Source organism: Parus major, chromosome 5 (genome assembly GCF_001522545.3).
Source record: "Parus major isolate Abel chromosome 5, Parus_major1.1, whole genome shotgun sequence".
Taxonomy (NCBI): Eukaryota; Metazoa; Chordata; class Aves; order Passeriformes; family Paridae; genus Parus; species Parus major.
This window is the reverse complement of record NC_031774.1, coordinates 28,204,210-28,228,286: the sequence shown is the minus strand read 5'-3', so window position 1 is coordinate 28,228,286 and position 24,077 is coordinate 28,204,210. Positions and strand designations below refer to the sequence as shown.

The following is a 24,077-nucleotide window of genomic DNA, read 5'->3' as shown; positions in this document are numbered from 1 at the left end:
TATGTGTGAGTGGAGTGTATTGTTCTTTGTCCTTGCCACAACAGGCTCATCCTGCTGGAGCTCTGTAAATCTTCTGCTTATCTGTGAATTTCACTCTGTGATCAAGGCTCAACTGTGCTCCTGTGGTTTATGTTCTGAGCACTTAAACCCCTCACTTTTGTGTCAGCACACAACAGACCACACGCATCCATCTGTGCCATTGTATATGACCATGGCTCGGTGTCTTTGTTACATTATGCTGGAAATGCTTTTAGTTCCGTATCAGGTTGGCATTCAGGACCACCACTCAGCTTTGGCTCAGCCAGGACATGAAGGAATCATTTCATCCTTTGGTGGTTAGATAAATCAGTTTGGCCAGCTGACATCTCTTACTGTCTCTAAATGAAGCTGGATCCCAGCTCCTCACAGCTGTCTGTGAATCTGGTGAACGAGGAAGGAAGTGAGCCTTGCTTCTTGAAGGAGAGTCACAGGAAAGGGGGCTGGTGAAGGTACAATGTTATATTGCTGTTACTGCAACCAAAAAAGAGGTTCCTTAGTGTTGTGGTGGTTATTGTCAAGCTGGTGACAGCTATTCAAAGAATATCAGAGCAGTTAAGCCTCACTGAAGGAGGACAGTATTTTTTCATGTGACCAAAACAAGAAAAATACAGTTCTTATAGGTGATTTGGTGGGACACTGGGTGGAGGTGCATACTGGCTTAGTATTTTTTCATTTGCATATTAAAATATTGTTTGTCTGTTTATTATCTAGTGTTTATTATCTAGTAGGAATGGCTTTTGCAGAAGCTCCAGTGCATAACTTAATTTCTGGCTGTCAGTCTGGAAATGACAATTTCTTTACCTCTGAAGGGCGTTCAGTGATGTTCTAAGTCTTTGGACTTGTGTTTCCTTCCTGCTTTCCAGCAGCGTATGCTGGCAGAGATACAGCTCTCTCAGGAGATGTCATAAGCTTCAGAACCTCCTAGAAACAGGGCCTTTGGGAGTATTTGCTCCCTTTGCACAAAGTGGAGAAATGCTTAAATCCTATTTCTGTGCATCCTGAAAGCTTGATGAATCAAGATCCTGTCAATAGTTTTGCAAGCTTAGAATGTCAGTAACCCCCTAGGAAGCTGGTAACTTCTGTAACTCAGCTCTCTTACTCTTCCCTCCCTGGCATGAACATTCATCTTAACATGTCTCACAAGCCCTGGGATACTTCCAAAAACATGTGTTTCAGGGAGTGAATTGATGAAATTCCTGCATGTATTTTTCTGTTCCCAGTACTGAACCATCCCAACACAGCCATGATCCAGAGTGGTAATAAACAGTTCACACAGGCAGCTCTTCCCGTGTGCCTGCCCCTTCTGGCCACTAACCACAGCCAGGAGGGGGCTGCTCTGGGTGTGTGTGTGTGTCCTGGCAGCAGTTAGTACTCAGCTTTTTTCACCTCTGAGATGTCAATGGTTTATTCTGTGGACAGCAGTAAATGGGATGCTCTGCCTGGTTCTGTATTGCTGTGAACATACCAGTGCTGCAAACTTGGGGTGTAAGCTTTGCTGCTGGGGACATGAAGGGTTGTGCAGAATCAGACTTGTACTTTTTCTTCTGTTTGCCCCAGTTTAGAGTGCATGTATGGAGGTAATTGAAGAAACCTGTTATGGGGAGTGTGAAGACTTAGGAAGCAGGTCATTGCATCGTCTGTTCCAGGCATTCTGGATGCCTTTCTTCTGCTGGATGGGGCCCTGGTTTGCCGAGGTGCTGCATTCTGTCAGAGATGCCAGGGAGAGAGAGCTGGTCCAGTAGGGAGCAGAGGTATTTGACATTCTCAGCTTTTCAGGTACCACCACTCCATCATCTTACCCACCCAAGCCTTGCCTTCAGCAGTTTTCAATGCCATCCACACTGTCTACTAGACCTCCCCAAAGCTGCAGGCTCTGAGAAGCTTTGTTCCCCTGAGGCTGCCTTACAAAGGACAGCCCAGCATCAGCTCAGTCGTGTTGAGGGTGGAGGGTGTTGATGTTCTGGCTGCCTAATCCAGACATTTTTTATCTATTTCCTGGCACTCAGGCAGTGTTCTTCCATCACAGTGAAGATGACATTTTAAAATACTTGTGTGCGTGCTCCTGGATGATGTGATGACACATGAAGGTTGGGATTAGAGGAAAGGGGAGGTGGCGAATTCTGCAATCCCTTCCCTGTGAACAGGACAAGTCAGGCATAACTGCCTGAACACACTTATCAGCTGCTTCTCTCCTGTCCAAGTGCTCTGTGGAGGTGAGGAGGAATCCACTTTGCAGTTACATAGCCGTGTATCTCCTGAAGACCTTAGCTGAGAAGGCCAGATCAGGGATCTGCCAGCTGCCTGATGTGGGTGGTGTTTCCAAGCATTTGAGAGTGCTGTTGCAGTGTGAATGAGTGCCTGTTTCTGTTGCATGGCTAATTTTTTACATAACTGAGAAATCTTATTGGTGTAGGTGGCACTTTATGATAGAAGGGGAACCAACAGTGAGCTAGGAGGGCTCCTAAAGCTAAAAGGATTCCTAGTGCAGTGGCCAGGCTACACATGGGCATAGCTCAGGGGAGAACAGGGAACTGTGGGACTGAGCTCTTTGCTGCAGTCAGCAGAAAGATACTGTGCCTGACTCCCAAGCAATTCCAGATACTTGCTATGGTATAAAAAGGTGTAGGGAAATTGTCCTGTCTGCTCTTGAGTTTTGGCAACTGCTGCGGTGACATTGGCTTTTACCTGCAGCTCTCCACCAGTGCCAGGTTAAGTAAGTGTTAAACTGCTAAAAATATCTCTGGTGCTCAAATGGTTTTGCAATTGAGTCAAAAACCTCTCCTGGACTGCAGAATGTGAAATGTGTTGTTAATCTGTTGCTTTGTCTGATCCCAACTGCCCTGAGATGTTGCATGGGCTCACAGTGAAAGGAAGTTTAGCCTCATAAGGTGCAGGATTAAAACACTGATTACAAAATTATTGCAGAAAGAAAAGGTAAAAAGCACAGAAGAGGTAATAGTTAAAACTCATGAGGCACAGGACAGGGGCTTCTCTGAAGCTTATTTAAGAATAAATCTCAAGAACAAAGTCCTCTTGAAAAGCTGCTGCTTAGATTCCTGTTAACCTTTTCTGAAGAAGTAAATTGAATTGCAGTTATAAAGCTGGCAGAACTCATACCAGAACATTTTTGGCTTCAGTCAGCACTTCATCTCAGGGTTTATTAGCATTTACAAGCACTACCTGTGCTGCATTCTCACGTGTATAGGTTCAAGAGTCATTTGCACTAAGGCAATGTGGCAGATTTTTCTTTTGCTTCCTAAATCTTGCTCAAAATCTAATTACTTGAACTTTGCCCAGGTGTTTATTGCTGTTTGTCCCCCAGTAAGAGGGTCACTTAGAGGCAGGACATGAGAATGTGTGCTCTGGGGTTTAAGGACAGGCCTGGGTTACCATGCTCTGATGGAGCACCCTGGGTGGGTTGACTGATTCTCTGTGCCCCAAAATGTCTCAAGAGGTATCTGTGATGTATTTTCTCTTATGAAGTCTGGGAAGCTGATGTGAATTTGAAGGGAAAAATCTGGATTTCTCCATCTTTCAGCCAGGCAGATACATGTTGTCAGTGGAAGTTATTGGGGCTGTTCTGCAGGGTCATTGTGACCTGCCAGAAGAGAGGAAGTTCTGAGCAAGACAAATATCCTGTTTTCAGTGCTGTTTCCTCAATCAATAACAAAATTTTGGCTTGTTGAAAATTCTGCAAGAAAAGTTCTGGCATGTGTCAGATACCACATGTGCCTATACCTACTAGTCAGGGTAATGGAGATTCAACACTCCAGAGTTCACACAGGTAAACATTTTTTTTAGAAATGTTTTCATAATACACTGAATTCCTTTTTAAAAGTTAACTAGAATATTTGGTCCTAGGAGAAGTCCTCTTGAGATGATCAAGTCCAACCTTTGATGTAATGCCATCATGTAACTAAACCATAGCACTAAGTGCCATGTCCAGTTATTGAACACTTCCAGGAATGGTGACTTCATCATCCCCTGTGCAGCCTGTTTCAACACTTGACCACCCTTTCAGTGAAGAAGTTCATCCTACTGCAACAAAGCTCTGTTGGCAATCTTGTTGGTGGCATATCTGTGTAAAATAGTCAAAATCTGTGTGACTAAATCTTTTTCTAAGGCTTCTAGGGTGCCTTATGGTGGGGCAGGTCTGCACCTTGACACTGTATACCCACAGTACAGAGGGGTTTTTGCATTCCTCATTCCTTTCAATAGGTCTCCTGCCAGACTAATAGGAAAGCCTGGTTGTTAGGTTCACCCCAGTCTCTGGTGAACAGCTGTAGGGAAAGGATAGCAGTAAGGATTTTCTGGGCCTCTCTCATGTGGAATCTGTGTTGTGTCACTTTTAAAAAATATCACCAGTTTGCTGCCTGCCAGTTGGACTGTACTACTGGGATAACAAAGAATATTTAACAATCACAGAAACTATCAGGGGTGTTCTCTGCCATCCTAGTAGTTTCCTGGTTTAGTGGACATTTGTAAGTGGAAGCCTGCCTATGTTTCATATTTATTGTGTAATAGGTGTCTTTTGTCTAAGATGTCCTTCATGATACTTTCTTTTTTTCCAGATTGTCCCCAGCCACCACAACCGGAGAATGGAGGCTATAAATGCCACCCTAGCCCCTGCAACAACCCTCTGACTTCAGGCAGTGTCATAGAGTATCTGTGTGTTGAAGGTTACATGCTGAAAGGAGATTATAAATACTTGACCTGCAAGAATGGAGAGTGGAACCCAGCCATGGAAGTCAGCTGCAGGCTCAGTCCAGGTGAGTGCTCCCTGACTCTAGAATTGCCCTTGCATTGGCTTTCCAGATTATCCTTAAACCCTTGGTGTGATGCTGAGGAAGTCCATATGGCTGTCTCTCGTTGCTCCAGCAATTTCATAAACGTAGCTCACAATCATGACTCATTCTTAAAAACACCTCTTCAGTAGCAGCCCATTAGATTAAGGACTCCCTTAGAGTCCCTAATAAAAGGAGAAAAGCCATGGAGAGGAATATAAAGTAGGCAGCTTCTAACTTACGTGGAGCCTCTTACCTTGAGGTTCTCATCCCAGTAATGCTGGAAGCCCTAACAGTAACATTTTCCATGCTGTCTGGTTTTCCTTGATGGGTTTGACAGTACATCTCCCTCAGAGAGTTTGCACACACGTGTTTGTGTGTGTGTGTAGAGTTGTTCTTCCTTGCCAACAGGTTAAGTAGCTGTTGGTTTCCTGTGTCAGAAAGATTGATGGTGCTGCTTTTCACTGTACTGGCCAGAAAGGACATTGCTGACAAATGGTTTCTGCTTCTCTCCAAATGGAAGTAGACAGCTTTTGTTTTGTGTCTCTCCCAGCTGAACAGGAATTCCTCCATCAAACCAGCAAAGTAAAAAGATTTGCAGGAAAACATTCATCGTACAGCTCTTAATTTGTCTACTTCTCTTCTGGGTTTAACAGTGGGTATATTGGATAAAGGGAGAACTTCCCTCCCCTCTTCTGGGTGGGCTTGTTGATAGAGCCTTACTACTCAGTCATCCTGAGCCAGCAGGAATTGTGTCTTCGGAATTGTGTCTCACAATACATAAAGCAAAATATGTCAGCTTAATTGGAAAGAAACAGGAAGAAAAAAACAGTACCTTCATCAAGCTCTTTATGGAGCTCACTGCATACCTGTGATCTCTGGAACATCCTGTCCTGTCCCAAAGACAGTGTCTTTTCATTGTCTCTGCCACTCCAGTAGCCCCTTCCTATGATTTACAAGGAAAGATCTGAGAGTTTGCCTGGCAGCAAATAGATCCTGAAGAGGTTTTTCAAATTCAGCTTAAACTTCCTTTCCACAGGGATCTCCCTTCCCTTTGCTGCACCCAGGCTGGAGAACAAAGCTGTGCTATTGCACATAGAGTTCCCTGAGTAGCATTCCTGCATGGTGACACTTGGTCTAGCTTAAGTATTGTGTTGTGATGAGCAGAAATCTCTCAAATTGCTTTAGCATTTTGAAGGGTCAGTGGCATTATCAAAAATATGATGCCTCAAAAGTCTGACCCAATGAAAAAACCATTGCTTTCACAACACAAGCTCTGAATCAACTGTTCAGGGTCAGAGGTAGCTGACTCTTAACTCTAGTGGATCTCTTTCAAAAAGCTCAAAGAAGGGAAAGGAGGTGGGAGACTCCAGAAAGGCAGTAGATGTTAACATGATTAGTAAGATCCTACCTGCTCCATATAGGATAAATTAAGTCCATAGCAGTTATCATGTGTTTTGTGTAGCTCTGAGCCTGTCAGCCCTGTAGCCTTTTGGCAGTTTATTGTAGGGGTTAGTAACATTGTTTTGTCATATGAGATGGTAAATATTCTGAAATACACCCTGGATAGTGAGCAGTTTGACAGTATCATGTACTGATGCTGAAAATGGAGCATCTCTACTTGCCTACCCTTGTTCCTGTTAGTGCCCTAAGAAATGCTGAAAGTTAAAATCCTTACTCAACCCTATTTGCCATAGGGAAAAATGTGCTAGTCACTATTTTTTTCCTGGGGAGAGGTCAAGCTACTTCTAAAAGATTTCAAAGAAACAAGTTCAAAACAACTAAACCAAGTAGGTTTGACCTGAAGAGATAATACGGAAAATTGCAAACTAGGTTTCCATCTTAAATTCCTGTTCTGGACATAGATTTCAGGCTGTAGGCTTAAAAATAATCCTCCAGCTCTTTTTTTTCTGTTTACCTGTTGCTCTTCCTCTCATCCCTTATTGCATGTCCTGAATTCCCTCTGCAGTCTGAGCCCTGTGCTCCTGAAGAATGTGTTGCGTGTAGAAAGAGGAACTGGGGAATCACATAAATCAAATATGCAATTCATTGTAGTATTTGCTGATGGATAGGTGAGGCTTTTCAGATCTCTACCAAAGACAAAAATTAGGGACAGAAACAACACATACAATTATTTCCTCTAGGTAGGTGAAAGGACTAGTGTAGCCTTCTAGGCATGGTATGCAGTGCTCAGCAATACTACTTCCAAGCCATTCTCTCTTCACTCCCAGTTTATTCCTGCACAGGTCCTGTAAAAACCAAATTGATTTTCATACAGTCACATAGCACAACTGCAGAAGGGTAGGAAAGAGTAATGTGAACAGGACACATGTATCTAACCCTGAAAACTCAGCACCCTGAAACAACATCTGCATTCCTTTCTCTGTCTTCTGGTATATGTTTGTGTGAGAGAGAAACTTAATATTTGCTGTGTCTTAATTATAGTAAGTGTATAATAATACCCAGCCAGTTGACTTCCACACCTCTTTGCAAAGCTGTTAAATTAGTTGAGAAAAAATGGTTTTTTGGAACTTTTTCTATTGTTTGGACTAAAATAAGCTGCTTATTGTGCTAGACTATTATTGGCCTTGTTGGTGACATCATGACATTCTCTAGCTTTTGCTCAGGCAGATCTATATATAACATGACCCTTACCACCATCTGTCAGTTCCCATGGCCTTCTTGCACTGCTTTTCCGCTTGCTCTGTGTTTTTCCAAAGGATCCTTGTATGTGCCTGTTTGATTTTGGGTTCCCTTTACAGCTGATGGAGAGGTGTCAGCTTGAGCTGCAAACTGAGATAGGTGGTGTGTCTTGCCTGTATGAGAAACTTGGCATCCTTACACACACAGCCAGGAGTAACTCCTGAGGAGCAGTGTGAATGTTTTTCCTTCTCTATAGCAGTTACTCATTTTACCTTGTTTTCCCCTTGATTTTGTAGAAAAGGACTCTCCTCCGACAATTGGAGTGCCCACGCTGTCCATAGTAGCCTCCACAGCGAGCTCTGTTGCCCTGATTCTGCTGTTAGTTGTGCTGTTTGTTTTGCTGCAGCCAAAGCTGAAGTCGTTCCATCATAGCAGGTGAGTGTAGCTGGGGCTTGGAGGGGCCAGAGGCACCTGTTTCTTAGCAGTAGAAACCCATTCAGGTAGTTGGGTTAGACCTTCGTTTTGGAGCAACTTAGCTCCTCGCTTCTCTGTTCCCTCTTTTCATCGCCTCAGTGACATCTCTGCGCCATACTGCTGATCCAGTGCTTTTCTGAAATGGTGGTCTGCGATACCCACCTGCAGTTCTTACGTGCCACCCAAGGAGCGACTTCCTTGTGCTTTTGCCTTGGCTTTGAATGGAAAAAGTTACATTATTTACTAGCCTGGCTATAGATCAATTTGCTCTAGCCTTGGATAGCTGCTGAAGTCTGTCTGGTTGTATATGTGCACATCTTTCCCAGACTGCTTGACCAAAAATTAGGCAGTACTACTCTTTAGATATACATGCAAGTCTGCCATCCTTCTCTGCTGTGGGAGGAGAGCCCTCCTGGCCTGGGTTTGTGGGTGAGAGGAGGGACCCAGCCATAACACTGCTGCCAGCTGAGGCAGACACTTCAGCAGTGGAGAGGTGGGGCTTTGGAGTCTGCCCTCTTCTGAAAAGGCCCAAACTACTAGAGAAGAAAAATTTTCTCCCAGGCCTTATGAAGCGAGGTGATTCACACTGTGCCAGAGCTGCCTTCCCCATCCTGCCAGAGGTTATCTGGCCGGCAGCAGAGGCAGCAGAACAGGCAGTGCTGGGTAGTGTGGAATGTAGCAGTACACCAGGCTGGAATCAGCTGTGCTCTTTGCTAAAGGCACGGAGCAGAGGCATGACCTTTGTCAAATTTTGCTGTGGAGGTAAGTGAGGTGAGGGAAGCATTGTAACCTTTTCAGCCCTTGCTGCTAAATCCATTGGGTGCTGTGAATTTACAGCCCGTGCTCATGTTTAATGGCAATTCATCATAGGGCTCCAAGACTGTGCTTGCTTGACCTTGTTAAACCACTAAGCAAGTTTCTGTCCTCCCCTAAGTGTTGAGAGTTAGAGTTCTGCTATAGGAGGTTACTGGAGTTCTTGGTAAGACATACATAGTAAAATAAATACTCAACTTGATTTCTTTTTTCTCCTCCCCCCTTTTTGTTCCTTTCCTTTTTTTGAGGCGAGACCAAGGTGTGTCTGGAGATCAGGTCTCTATTATGGTGGATGGTGTCCAAGTGGCCTTGCCATCCTATGAAGAAGCAGTATATGGCAGCACAGGGAATTGCATTCCACCCTCGGACTCCCGAGTGCAGATCGTGCTCTCAGAGGGAGCTGGACAGAATGGACCCAGGGAGATGCAGCAGCCGGACCAAGGGGCTCACAATACCTTTGAAAGAGAAGATGAAGCCCCTGGACGTTCTGGACTGTGTGAAGCCAGTGGCTCTCAGCGCTCTGAAACTGTTCTTGTGCATCAGGCTGCTACCTCTTCCTGGGTAGCTGGCATGGCTAGCAGTAGACCTTTACACAAAGAGGTCCAAGATTCAGAAAGCAGTGACATACAGAGCCTTTTATCACTCACTTCCTCTGAGGAATACACAGACGGTAAGTGACTTGTGCAAGGAACACTAAATGGGACCTGTATAAGAGTAGGTTCTGCGGCTGACTATCTAGGGTAAAAAATGACAAGGGGTTGCCCCTATGTGTGTCTGCCACTAGAGCAGCTTTTGAAAAGATCCAGTCTCTGTAGCATGTTTCACCTCTTAAATATGCCAACAGTATTTAATACCTTCTTCTGAAGAATTTGGTGTTCTCAGACTGGGAGCCTAGGGCAGTCTGAGCAAGATTGTTTACTGCTTACTCTTGTTTTAGCAGAGGATTTTCAGAGAAATCCAGCCTCCAGCATCATAGTGCAAAAGCAGTAAAATAACTGTTTGTAGAAACTAAGTTGGTGGGAGTGGGAGGACATTCTTGGAGTACAAACCTAGTGATGTTTGGGCTGCTTAATTTTTAGACTATTTTAGTAAGCAGCTTTCTGCCACAAAGCATTCAGTGCTGTAGCCTTAGCCTGCAAAACCTAAGAGGGATGTGCTTAAACTTACTATAGAGGGTAGAGGGGCAAGTCTGTTGAACAGACAAAACATCTTTTATTCCTCACTTCTGTGCTGTCCTGAAGGAGTGGCTTTGCAATGCCAGAGATGATGTGAAGGTGTAGCTGAAGGTTGCTTCTGCAGGGACTGCTGTGTCTTAGGAATGGAAATGTAATTGGCTTGTAGATAGCTCAGGGCAGAACTTCCCCTTTCCATGGTATTAAGAGATACTTTGTGCTAGGAGGGTAATGGAGGACCAGATAGACACTCAGTGATGATGGAATCTTTGTCCTTGGAGTCTTTCAAGGCTGGAGCTTGGTGATAGTCCCACTTTCAGAGGCAGGTTGGAGCAGAGTCCTCTAGAGTTCCTTTCTGCTGTCATGTGATGAGAGGGAGACCACTGCATTGTCATGTTATGAAAGTGAGAGCCTGTCTTGTTTTCAATGGTAATTTTTCTGGTGTGTGTTGAACTGCAGGTTTGACTACTTTTTCTTTTTTTTCCTCTCCCCACCATTCAGATATTCCCTTACTGAAGGAAGCATGAGGTCTGCTGTGTTTCTCTAGTCTTCTCCATCTTGGATTTCTTCCTCCTCCCCTCTCCCTGCCTTTGGGACAGAAGCACTCTGTGCAGTCTTCCCCATCCTCGCAAGCTGTACCCTGGATACCTCCAAGAAGAGATGCCCTCAGCTGAAGATCCAAAGGATGTCGCCAGGTTGCCTCCTGGATGCACCAGTGGAGTTGGTGCAGCGCTGGCTTCCCCATTCCATCAGCATCAGGGGCTCAAGGAACAGAGTGGATTTGAGCTCTCCTCTTCCCCAGCCAGATGTTTGACAGCAGTCTCTGAAGAGCTGCTCTTTTCTTGTGCCTTTCTCCTCCTCGCACCGGCTTGTTGCAGCTTATCAGCCTTTCTAGCCCTTCAGCTGCCCAGAGCGCAGGGGCTAAACCTGCTTGCTCGCTGGGTGCAGACACAATTTAAATATACATATATATGTTATATAGGCTCTTCTTCCAGCAGCCTCTTTGGGATAGGGCAGGACAGAACACCTCAGTGGGACTGAAACTGGGCTTGGGAGGGATCGCAGTTAAGGGGCAGCCTGTGATGTCTAGAAGCACCTCGGATGAGATGGGCTGCGTGGCAGCTTAGCCATGCAGGAACAGTTCACTGAGAATTGCTTAAGCACTGAAGGCTGAGAAGTCCAACATGTAGGAATGCCCTCTGTCCCATCTCTGCAGGAGTCCATTCCTGAAAATCACTTCTGTCTCCTTCTTCCTCTACCAGTGTAGCCCACTGGAAGAGGTTCAGGTGTTTGAAAATACCAAGACAAAAAAAATGCCTGTAGGTAGTGAATTCCTAGTGCCATTGGTGCAGTCCCAAATTCCTTTTCCAGCCACAGTAGGTACTTGAACCCTGGGTAGCTACCATCTCATAGGCTGGTGTGTCTTCCTAGCTTCATTCAACAAAGGGTCTGCTGGTTTAGCCAGGTGGGCTCCAGTGGGCCCATAGAGAAGGGCTCTTCCCGTGCTGCTGGGGGTAAGCAACATTTGTAAAGCTTCTCCTAAAAAAAGTGCCAGCCTGTTGCTGTGAGGGAAAGTCAAGTACTCTGATGGCAGTGCTAGAGGACACCACAGCTCAGTCCTGAAGTTTTAAGGATTGTTTCAAGTTCAGGTAGTAGGGAAGGGAAAATTCAGAAATATGCGTACCTCTGCCCACCTCAGATATCTACAGCAGGTCAGACTGTGCGTGTTGGGACTCTGTAACTTCAGGAAGCCACATTTGTGTGGGGTTCATGGTCCAGTACAAGTGCTGTGGTGGTTGTAAGATCCCTCACTGAGGTCTGGACACTGTTCCATGGGATTGGTTTCAGCAAGAAGAGTTGGCTTCTTAGATGCTGCATATACCTTGTCATAACTGTCTTGAAGTAACCAGGGAAGTGTTTGCCCTGTGAGAAGCTGCTACATTTTTGAGTTGAAGGAGCAAAATGTCATGGCCTTACACGTCATGTGGTAATGTACAGGTAAACAGGGATGTTGTCTTTGCTGCTTTGCTTTTGGTTTACAGTCCTCACCATCCTCATCCTCATTGCTACAGTAAAAAACATTATAGCACTTGACAAAAATGATACATCTTTATGTTGGCTTATGTGGGTTAGCTCCAGTTCTTTGAAATGGGGATTAGCCATAGTGTCCAGCTGTGTATTTGTTACTCCTTTTCCTGAATAGCTGTTGAATCCCAGGACACATGGAATAGTGTGTATCTGTGGGTGGAAAAATTCTTTTTTCCCTATCCTTGTTATAGAGGGATGTTAATATAAAATTACAGTGTTTTAAACATCCTTCCCTGTTGCTCATGTTACCTTGCATTAACACAAGAGTTTGATAAATCCCATTTGGGTGGTTTAGGTATTTTTTGTTCAGTTTGGATGGTGAAAATCCTGTGTCATTTTACAGTGGGCTGTGGTGTCTCAGCTTCAAGCGCTGCAGAGGACAAATGTTGTTTACACATCTGCCATTGGAATTTTAAAACATAAGCATGGGGACGATTGTGTTTAGCTTTTTGACTGTTGGAAATGGTCTAAGCTTGAGTAAATTCTCCTTCATTGGTTTATTGGAGGGGTTGAGCAAGTGTAGTGGTAAGGGAGTGTGGAGGAAAGTCTGTGTGACTTTCCTGCTGCCTAACCAGCTCAGAGCAGGAGTTGCTTTTTATGCATTGAAGGTCCTGTCTGCTCAAACTGACCCTCAGCAATTCAAGGTATAGAAGTTGGGAATATGTTGCCTTCCTGAAAGGGAAGTGCTGGGTTGGTGGGAGAAGCTAGAAGCTGATCCCAAGGCCTGGCCTTGCTCTGGATGAGGACCTGCACCACCAGCAGAAAATATCCTTTGTGGCCTGGCCTCCTCTCTGCTGTTGTAAAACAAGCAACTGCCAGCTTGGGAGAGAAAATTCAGTTAGGGTGGGGAAGTAAAGAAGACAAGCTCTACAAAGAGGGAGTGTTTTAATTTCACAGAATCACACATAATTAACTAGGACCTTTAAGACCATCAAGTCCAACCTATGACCGAACACCACTTTGTCAACCAGACCATGGCACTGAGTGCCACCTCCAGGGATGGTGACTCCACCACTTCCCTGGGCAGCCCATTCCAATGCCCAGTCACTCTTTCTGTGAAGAATTTCTTCCTGATGTCCAGCCTAAATTTCCCTGGCACAGCTTAAGACAGTGTCACTGGTTACCCGGGAGAAGAGACCAATCCCCACCTGGCTACACCCTCCTTTCAGGGAGTTGTGGAGAGCGATAAGGTTTCCCCCAAACCTCCTCTTCTCCAGGCTGCACAACTCCAGCTCCCTCAGCCTCCTCACAGGATTTACCCTTCACCAGCCTCGTTGCCCTTGTCTGGATTCATTTGAGCATCTCGGTGTCCTTCCTAAATTGGGGGCCCAGAACAGGACACAGCACTCCAGGTGTGACTTCACCAGTGCTGAGTACAGGGGGACAATCACTGCCCTGGTCCTGCTGGCCACACAGCCCAGGATGCCATTGACCTTCTTGGCCATGTGGGCACAGCTGGCTCATGTTCAGTCTGCCATTAGTCAGTAAAGCCAGGTCCTTTTCTGCCTGGCCACTGTGCAGCAACTCTTCCCCCAGCCTGGAGCACTGCAGGGAGTCATTGTGGCCAAAGTGCAGGACCTGGCACTTGGTCTCATTAAACCTCCTATCATTGGATTCCATAAAATTTTTTGGAAATGGCTTTACTAATGAATGGGGGAAATGCAGAGGTGGAAGAGGGAAATATGCAAGTGTAGCTATTGTGATCAAGCATAAACAGGCAGCTTCTCTTGTCTTGTTGAGGGTAAGCCAGCAGGTTCCAGGCCTGTCTCCATAATGGCATCTGATGATTCCAGATCCTGCAGAAGAGCTCTGTTCACTGCAGCAAATCTTTTTCAAGGAGGAGGGAGAGCAAGGCCTCACTTTACTGGTTATCAAATGATTATTATTCATTCGTGTTTGTTTTAATTCTGCAGAGGCTGAAGGGCTGAGAAGGCTTTTGGTAGAGATGTAGGAAAACCTACTTTGCACAGTCCTGTCTTTACTTAAGGGAGCAAGGCCTGAAGCCTAAAGATCCCTCAGATGTAAGCTGTGCTCTGCCTCAGGAATGTTCATTATCTCTGGGCTGAGTGTGGTCTCTGTGGATTTTGCCATAAGTAGATGCAGCCTGGATCTCAGTGTTGTGGATAGGAAGCACAGAGGCTCAGCCTTGCAAGATGTAATACAGTAAATAGCTTTTTTCCCTTTCTTCTTTCCCTGCACTGAGGCCACAGTCTCTATACCTTTTCTTCCCCCACCTGTGTCTGGCAAAAGATTTCAAAGGGAGGCATTTTTTCTTACTTTTCTTACTCCCAACACAATCATCTCATGCTCTGTCATATGTGCTGGATCCTGTGATACTCAAGAACATTAAGATTATTTAATTACATTCAGAAAAATAAAAATAGCACTTATTTTAAAGTTTTCCATTAATTTTGGAGTCTGATAGTTGGGAGGGGGAAAAGGGCATTTCAGAAATTCAGGATATTATGTGCAATAGAAAAACTTCCTTGCTTCTTTCCAGTTCCATAGTGTTTTTAAAAAATAAATGCAACTCACTGCAGTGTTTACAGCCCAAGCATTGTAGAACTGGACCAGCTTGAGAGAACCAGAATGGGAAGTCGGCAGTGACCCATGGGGAAGTGGGCCAGTCTCTTGTCAGGGTCTGCATCATGAAGCTCACCTCAAATGATGAGCCAGCTTGGACTGTGTCAGAGCCTCCTGCAGCCTTGAAGGGTGTCAGCAGCACTGGAGAGAGAGGGGTTTGTGTGTTCTGCTCTTAAATAGCTTGTGCCTCCCCATCATTAACTGCAGAAGACGTAAAAGTTAAGCCAGGAGAGATGCGCTGAAGCATGCGAGTTGGTGCCGAGTTAAAACATCGTGAGTTTGGGAGGGAGAAGAGCTTAATGCATTTTTATCCTTAACCAACAGGGAAGTTGCTGGGTAGCAGAATGTGTACTCGGCAAGCAGAGTGCTTTTCTCCCCTTGGACATCTCTGCTGAGGTTTTTCCTTGGCCTTTCAGCTCCGGTGTGGTGAATTGTTTACTGCATCTGGAGTCTTAATTTGGCCTTTCAGTGTGTGGAGAACTCGGGAAGGAAGAAAGCTGTTTCACATGCTTCAGGAAGAAACATCTTAAGATGCTCCCAGAGGTGGATGACTTGGGTCAATACTGAGGAGTGGGGCTTAGAGAGCAACTGGCTCAGCTGCTGGAAATAATCTGGGATGGTTAAGTCATTTGCAGCAGAGAAAAGGGAACACAAGGAGTTGTCCAAGGAAGAGCTGAAAGTAGATGTTTACTGCAGGCTAATGAGCTAATGCAATCATGACCAGGTTGTAAGGAAGCTTGTGCTTTGTTAGATGATTTAGCATACACCAGCAGGCTTGCTGTATATATTAAAAAAAAAATAATGTACAACTGGTAGGACACACTGAGCTGTCCTTGCTGACCTTTTTAGAACATACTTGCAAAAAACGTGGTTTTACTGTTCTGATAGCAGTTTAAACAAATAATCTGCCTTGTTACTCTATCCAGATAACTATTTAAATAAACTTCACTTTGTTCTTTTGTATATAAATGCAATAAATCCCATTCACTTTGCACATCCTGCCTCACCCCGTCCTCACCCTTCAGTCCTTACCAGGGAACAGCAGATTGAATTTGCTCTATGTGAAAACCTTTGCTTGCAGAAGAACTTCATTAGAAAACAGTTTTTCTCTACTATAGGCTTTGAAAGTGCAAAGAGGTTTCCTAGAGCAAGCTTCATTTTAAGGTGTATTTTTATACAAGAAGTAAGCCTTTTTCCAGTCCTAGCACACCAGGACAGAACACGCCGCTTCCCACACTTCAGGGCCATGTGTTCAGCACTGCTTTCAAACTCAGCCCTCTGCAGGTGATGTTCAGATCTCTGTACCCACCAGAAGATGTTGCATTGATACTCTGCATATGCTTTCTGTAAGCTATGCTTTTGCTTCTGTCTTTGAGTGAGAACAGACAGAGGCAAACTGAGTTCTGCTAGAAAATGTTTTAGTTCAGATTCTCAAAGATGCTTCCTTCCAAAAGAAAACAAAGTGAAGTTGTCTGAAGCAGAAGTCCTATGATGTGGTGGGTAGACTGCTGATAGTTGCTGATGCAAGTGCAAGGGGAGCTTGATTGCCTTTCTGCATTAATCTTTTCTTTCCTATATGTGTTTTATTTTTATCTGAATTGCACCACTATGGAATTATTCGCAGAATGGTACTCCGTATGTATGTGGGATTTAAAACCTTAACTGATGCTGTGCAGGATGTCACTCAATTGGTTTTATTTTGCTTTATTTTATATGTATTTTCTGGTATCCTGTACATTGCAGTGGGTGTGAAGATAGTATTTTAATATTTGTACAAAGTTTAATTTAATTGTTCTATGTATATAACTGCATTTCTAAATTAAAAAATTCTTTTGAAGTGAAGCTATAATTTCTTGTGTTTTTGTTTGTTGTTTTTTTTAACTGTTTAGGCCTTGCAGCCTGGAAATCTAGCAGATCATTAAGGATTATGTTGCAGTTGTGAAAACCAGGATGAAGCTTAACCTAGGGAAGCTCAAATGGCTTGGGGAAGAGAGGTTCCGAGTTGGTGCAGCCTCAGAGGAATCATGTTTACAAGTTCAGAAGCAAAGGCTGTCCCTTGGCTGTCCTTGCATAGACTTCCTTGAGCAATGAGGCCAGGCTGGGCATGGGGGAAAGGTTTAAAGAGATCATGGATGGTATGAGTGGATTTCAGAGGGGAAGACAGGGTAAATATAATAAATGGCTAATTAATCTTGGAGTCTGTATAAGAACAGTATATATAGCAAGAGAGTGCTATTTTTAGAGGGAAGATAGCTTTCACTGGTGAAATAATAATCCCAAGTGTGTAGCAGGACAGTATAGAGAGATCTACAGATACGTGGGTTAGTGCATCTGTGACTGCAGAGGGGAGGCTGGGGCAGGCTCTGCCCTCCTCTGTTGTGCTGCACTGGGAGGGTGGGAGAAGCAGAAACCGACACCCGTTGTTCTTTCAGTGTGATATATTGTCCATTGCTATTTTTATTACTGTTTGTTTTGCTTCAAAAACTAAGGTAACCGCCTTTTCAGGCAAGTGTATTAATGAGTGTTCCTTTCTTTTAACAGAATGTATCAGTAATGTAATAGAGAGGAGATGGAGGGAGGAGATCCCTTTGTCCAGCTTGTTCAAAGCAGTCCTCAAAGATGTTAAGATTTTTGTGTAATTATAGACGTGACTTTTATTCTTTGGGAAGGAACAGCCAGGTTAAAGAGAAGGGAAGGGGTGACATCCACCCACCTCCTATTTCCATTTGTTCCAAAAATTATTTCCACACAGCAAGCAGATTTTACTGTAATTTTACTTCTGCAAAACTGGTCTGTGCATACCTTCCTGTACCAGGCAGTTGGCACGTGGGAGTCGTTGGCCTCCAGAAATTGTTTTTAATTATTGTTTTTCACTGGGTGATGGTGTCCTGCCACAGCGGTTCTGGCAGCCAGGAATGTGCCCTTCTTGACACGCTGGAAATTATTTGTCACCTCTGGTTTGCACTGGCAGTGAGGAATGACTCCGGGGGGCAAGCCTGAGGTGGGTGGTCTGGGCAATCTTCCTTGACAGCTGGCCCTTCGGCGGAAGGGCAAAAAGGCCAGGGCACACAGCAGCGTCTCTGCTTCCAGAAAACAGCCTCGGCACAAAGACTGACCCCCGCCACAAAGCCTCTTTGAGAGGCTCGCTCAGGAGAGGGCATAGATGGGCTCCTGCCCTCCCCAGGCGTCCCGGCAGCCGGCACGGAGCGCTGCTTGGGCTGTTCCTGCGCTCCGGGAGCACAATGCCGGCAGCACAGCAGCCTCGCTCCCTGCGGCCCGCAGCGCCACCGTGGGAAGGCTCTGCCCTTCAGACAGGCTAGCTCTGCCCCTGCCGGGACCCTGCCCTGCACTAAGAGCTCCCCCAGCCGCTGACTTGTCTTTAAGGCTGTCGTGAAAACGCAGGTTCCCCCTCCCGAAAGCGGAATGGCAGCAGGCTGCGTGCCCACCAGCCCGGTGCTCCACGTTAGCGCACTCCTCACCTGCCAGGGCCGTGTCACGCTGCTGTCACTGGGGAGCAGAGCCTGGCCAGGACGCGCTGCCAGCCCCCACTCCTCACCGCTTGAGGTACTTGGCAACCGCGCCGTCTCTCTTGGCACCACGCTGGGGAGCAGGGAAGGGGATGGGAAAGCACAGGCAAAGGGCTTCCCAATTCTCTCTGTTCCTGTGATGTTTACCAGCAAATTCTTCACCTTAACCTTCAGTGACACAGGCAGAGCTGAGCAGCCCTGAGGGTACCTTGGCAGAGCATGATTGTTCTTTGACAGCTCTTTGTCATCTGGACCATGCTGAGCCCATGGTGCATCCGTGGGACACAGCTGAGGCTTTTCATGTTATGTCAGCGAGGAAAAAACAGAATTCGGGGCAGGAGGGCACAGACTGGTTCCAGTATTCAAGGCACAAACACCCTTGACTTCTTGTCCAGACAAGCCCCTCTGATCTGGCAGCTGTTTCAGTGGTTGGTGTGCTGTGTTTAGCAGCTCTGTGTGGCATGTAGGGTTTATCTTCCAGGCTCATGTATCCCAATGAGGCTGGGGGACCACTTCATGGGACAGACATGCTCTCCCTTGTCCTCACATGTGTCAAACCACAGCACCCAGCAGCTCAAGCAGCAAAGCAACACTGGGCATAGAGCTGATGCTCTCAGGGAAGGAGTGGGGAGTTGTGGGCTGGAGCATCCTCTGGATACTGGAGAGCACCAGGGAGATCTGTCCTATTCATGGGGTTCAGTGGCAGCTGGGGATGAGAGGACAGTGGCAGTGCACGATCCTCCTGACAGGTCAGTGGCAGCTGGGGGCTGGCTGGTGGCTGGACTGGGCAGAGCTGCTGGCTGCTTTGCCGGATTTGCTTCTGCCCCGGCTCTGCCCATCAGGCACATCCTCCACTAAGAAGGGCTAATGTGTTATCCATAATTAGAAGGTATATAATGTTCATCTTTAAACCCGCATTTAAAGTCTCCTCATGCTGAGAAGATCAGAGGCCAGATTTGGGAGTAGCAGAGTTTTCCTAGGGAGCAGCTCCTGGATGTAAGTCAGAAGTGGAAGCCTGGTACCTAAGGGTGCAGCTATGCTGGGTTTCCCATTTCATGCTCTTCTCCCTGGGTGCTGCAGGGCAGTATAGGGCTTCCTGTGGGTGACAGGACTCCAAACCTGCACAAAAAACTTTCCTTCATCTCCCTGAGTGGACTGCACAGGATGGGAGATAGGTCCCTGTTTCCTGGAGATTCATTATCCTGGGTTCAGCTCTGCAAGACAGAGTTGTTACCATCCTACAGTCTCTGTTTCCCCTTATAAATGTAACCTGGCTCCAAATAATTGGTTCCTCCAGGAAGCTTTAAAATAGTTGATTTGTTAGTGAAATTCTTCAGTATTTCTCTTATTGCCTCCCTGTGCTTTTTTCCAACAGTTTTACAAATAAATGGGAATTTTATCTTTGTGGCATCTCTGTGGGTGAGAAGGCCCACACAGCCCTTGTTGATGGAGAGGGGAAAAAACAAAGCACAGAAAACTGAAAGTAGCCTTTTCCAGGTCATACCAGAAGCTATGTTGCAGGCAGGAAAACAAATGCTTTTAATAACACCTTCCCCATGTCTTCTTCCAGACCTGTGCTTTAGCTGTGAGCTCCTGTTCAGCACATGTGACCGAGGGATGGCCCCTTTGTTCCAGCCAGGCTGTGCCCGAAGGGAGTGACTGAAATGGTAATTCAGAGATGTTGATTGTCCTTCTGGTGGAGCCTAATGCCAAGGGTAGCACCTGCTACATACATAATCACCCCCTTCTTACTCTGCCCTGTGGCTAATGGGCTTGAGATAAACAAGTCAGGGCCCTGCCCTCGGGTATCAAATGGAGACCCTGCTGTTCCCAGCCTAAGAAAGGTCAGTAGGGACTCTGGCACTGGTGCAGGGAGTTTGCAAATTCTTGTTTGCTGAATTTTGTCAGCAAAATTAGGAATTTCAGAAGGAGGTGGTAAACAAGCAATGGATGTGGGAAGGGTGTGGGTGCAGGGGGACGCAGTACTGTGCCTCCGAGGCACTGGAATAAGGTTTTCTTGCTCACTAGTGCAATAGAGAACAAAGTGTGTTGCTGTTTTGGTTGGTTTATCAGTTAACGGGCTGGTCCTGGTCCCAGTGAGTTGAGAAGCAAGGATTAATGCCTTGTAGGTTCCTCATGCAATTAGCAAAAACAATTATGAGAGATTCAGGGAGATTAAATGTTTTTTTTTTTCTTTGCTTCTCCCTCTATTCTGTATTTGTATGAAATCATCTTCCCTTTACACCTGGGACTACTCTTTGTAGTTTCTGAGAATGCCCAACACCGTTGCATTTTGACCCTTCCCCTAGGAGCACAAACCCACCAGCAGCAGCTTATTGCTAGCCTGAAGCCAAGGGGGTAAGGAAGGGATGTAAATGGGGGAAGAGAAAGCACTCTTTCCAGTCTCTGCAGCAGTGTCAGGAGTGACACTGAAACCCAAACAAGATCTCTTGGGCCATACGGAAAACACTTCATCACCCAGGTTAATGACTCAGTTAATAAATTCTCCAAACACAATGCCTTTCTGGGCAATTGGTACAGTTTCCTTTGAAATTTTCAAAAACACAAAGTATGACTTTTTTGCTTTTAAAAGTCCAAAATATCTTTCTTATTTCATTGGGTTCCATAACCAAGAAAAAAAAAGTTATTTATAACTTTTATGTGTCTCCTTTTTAGTCTAGTGAGGGAGCAGGGGAATATTACTGCTTGAGGGGGATTCCTGCCCTCCCTGCTTCTTAAAGAAAGCCTGCCTTGTTTTAAGTGTTTTCTTTCTTCCTGTCTCCATAGAAAATATAAGGGATAGGGGATCTGGTATTCATTATAAGCTCCCAACAGAGTAAGATCAATGAAACTTTAAATAAAGCAGCTGTGAGCCAGTATGTTATTTAGCTGTTGAAGTTAAAAATGTGCTTAACAAAAACAGAGCATAATCATTTGGTGAGGGTCTTTATTCCCTCTTTCAGAAGCCTATGTGATATTGTCTTGTGGCTGGTGCTTCATAGTCACCCAAGGCAGATCTTACCAGAACTTTCATCTTTGTACCTATCTATCTACTAGAGTGTGGAGCCTAGATCATGAAGCACCCAGCTATTACACAGCCATGGCTACTTTTACCTTTGAAATCAGGGATGTCAGTTTAAGCATAACCCCACCCTTTTCTTCCTTGATTGTGAAAAGGTTTTGGTAAAACAAACAAAAAAAAGCTTTAAAATTGTCTTTTCTTTAAATAGGGAATATATTTTTTAAATACTCTTCTTTATTTCCTTTTTTCTTCCTTTTTTGTTCTAGCTTTGGGAAAAGAGAAAATAAAAAACAAACCAGAAAAAAACCCCAACCCAAAATAGGATTGAAGCCGCAGTGCAGCTGTCAGGAACACCTCAGGTTTCCCTGTGTATAGACTCTGGTCACAGTGTGTTTCACTTTAAGTGCAGAGCCCATCAGTATTTTGCCCTCTTCTCCTCTTCCATGAAGCTGCCTGCGAGAGCCAGTGCTTTATGTCCATATTTCCATCTCAGTCAGACAGGGGAGCTAGGGTCATGGAGAGCATTCTTCACCAGACAGGGAGTTAATTTTTCTTCCTCTCAGCAGCACAGCCCAGATCAGCAAAGGTTGATCAGGCCAGCCTTGCAACTTGAATTCAGCCTAGCCTGAAGAAAAGGCCTCTGAGCTTCCAGGACATGCCCTCCCACCAACAGATGAGGAGGGGTGGGGGGCACCTGTGGGAGCAGCAACTTATTTAAGCATCATGATTTTTATCAATTTTATTAGCTGTCTTGCAGCTGAGTCTAAGACATGGGAAAAACAAAGCAGGGGTCACACAAGACCAATGAAATGATCAGAGGCTGGAAGAACTTACAAGAAAAGATGAAAAGGGATAAATATGTGTATCTCAGCTGTGCAGGGACAGGTAAGGAGGGTTGTTATTACTATCCAAAAGGAACAGTCCCCAGGGAAGGAAGAGGAGTCTATCCTACTTCAAGGGCTTGTAATTCAATGTGACAGGAGTAATTCTGAAACATAAATATGGGTTAAACAGACAAAAAATGCAGTGCCTTTGTTAAACCAAAGTGACTTCCCACAGAGAGCAGCAGCAGCGACGCTCTTGGCTTGTCTCTGCACTGGGGAGGGGACATATTTTCCTGTGGAAAGGCAGAAGGCAGTGGTGAGGTGATAGAGCAAATAATGAAGAATGGACTGACCTGCCAGGCTCTTTATCTTCCAGCTTTTTTCCCATCCAAAATAGCCTGTGCCTTCCCCTCCTCGCCCTTCAATGCCTGAATTTGACAGTAGTCTCAAGAGAACTTTTCTGCTTGTGTATATGCTGGGAATTAGCAAACTAGGGATGCTGGAGGGTCATGCAGCAGTATCAGAGGCTTGGAAAAGCTTTTGTGGCATTAATTAATATACTGTGCAGCTCAGGGGGCTGCATGACAGAACCATGGATGTTTTAGGGCTACAGAAATGGTGCCAAATAGAAAAGAGATCTGCACAATCACATCTTTTGTTTTGGGCAGACACAACATTGTGGTGGCCAAGCACTTAACTCCAGAGAAGAAGGTGGAATATGTGCTTGAGTTACTGTGCTTTGCAGCCTGGCATGCACTGCAGCTCACTGTTCATCAGTGTCAGGGCTCTGAGATGAACTTGGCTCCAGCTGACCCTCATACCCTAATACAGGCCTTTAAAGTCTACACAGGGAGTAGCATGGTTCAGACAAATCCTTACGCGTAATAAATAAGAGATGAGCCACTACATAAGTCTTCCCCTGAGCCCTCCAGCTGCTGCACCCTGGGAGCAGCACCCACCTCACTTCTATATTTGCTGGTGCTGATGACTCCTTAATGCATGCAGATGAGAGTGATTCGTGGCACCAAACGCCCCCTTTCTCATGAGGCTTCTTGAAGATAGAATCCATGTCAGAGGATAATACAATCCAAAAATCTGCTGAATTTTCTCTTACATTTAGACAACCTTTCCAGCACTTTGTGGCTGCAAAGGAAATTTTCAGAGAATGAATTGTCTTCTTGAGGGCTTGGCTGGCTGGCATTATGGGTTTGCAGAAAGGTGAATTCCAGTGTCCTCACTACTTATTCTTGCTCTGTGTTGTATTTGTCACATAGATGATGGGATAGTTTAAAGCTCAAGGGCCTGATGTTACCTGGTGGCACTTCAGAGATAAAATGGATATTGTGAGATGTGGTTCTAGTCAGTACTCCTCTGTCAGCAGAGCTCTGTCAAAGGGGAGGAGTAATAGTTCTGGGTCAAAAACCCAAAGTAATTCTTATTAGAGTATCCCTGAAAGGTAAAACACAAGGAGAGAGAACAAGAATGAGAAGCTGGGTGCAGAAACCTCCAGAAACATGCCTGTCACTAAATTGACTGCAGCATCAAATGACATCTACAGAAAGATGATATATACATGTGCCTTTAGACGAGATGAAAAGAAAGACCTCAGCATTGATATGAGAATATTCAAAGAGTTACAATGCTTATATATAAACACACCTTTTCAATGTAACTAGTGACATATAAATACAATGCAAGATATGCATAATTCCTGGAAGGTTAAACTGATACTGAAAACAGTTTCCTTTCCAGCAGCATCTGTCAGAAGCCTGAAGGAAGCATTATGTCATATATATATATATATACACCAATTCCTTTCAGATAAGGGAATAAAATCTTGTGATTTCAATGAGGATCAATTGGGCAAGCTTTGGTTCCTTTCTCTGCACTTCAGGTCATCACATGGCTTTTATATATATTGTCAGGAAAATTAATCCACAAACACTAGAGGTTTATGTCCAAAAAGGAGACAGAGGACCCCTTTTTCTTTATTCAAATAAAGGAAGAGGCCATGGGGCATTCCCCTGGGGTCTCTCAAATTTTTGGAGGGCGCAGCCTCCTTTTTATCCTAATTCCCGGCCGCTTGTCCCTTCTCTCTTTCCCCATAG

At 45.2% G+C, this 24,077-nt stretch overlaps 1 protein-coding gene across 3 annotated transcripts in view; it reads left to right on the top strand.

Moving 5' to 3' along the window:
• Positions 1 to 16,438, top strand: part of SUSD6 (sushi domain containing 6) — a 93,154-nt gene extending 76,716 nt beyond the window's left edge. For all 3 annotated transcript variants that reach the window (XM_015630466.2, XM_015630467.3, XM_033515435.1), the window contains 4 exons: positions 4,611 to 4,808; positions 7,763 to 7,901; positions 9,002 to 9,423; positions 10,427 to 16,438. In XM_015630466.2, coding sequence (XP_015485952.1) covers positions 4,611 to 4,808; positions 7,763 to 7,901; positions 9,002 to 9,423; positions 10,427 to 10,452 — 785 coding nt within the window. In that variant the 3' untranslated portion in view covers positions 10,453 to 16,438. The remainder of the gene's footprint in view (positions 1 to 4,610; positions 4,809 to 7,762; positions 7,902 to 9,001; positions 9,424 to 10,426) is intronic.
• The last annotated feature ends 7,639 nt before the right edge of the window (positions 16,439 to 24,077 follow it).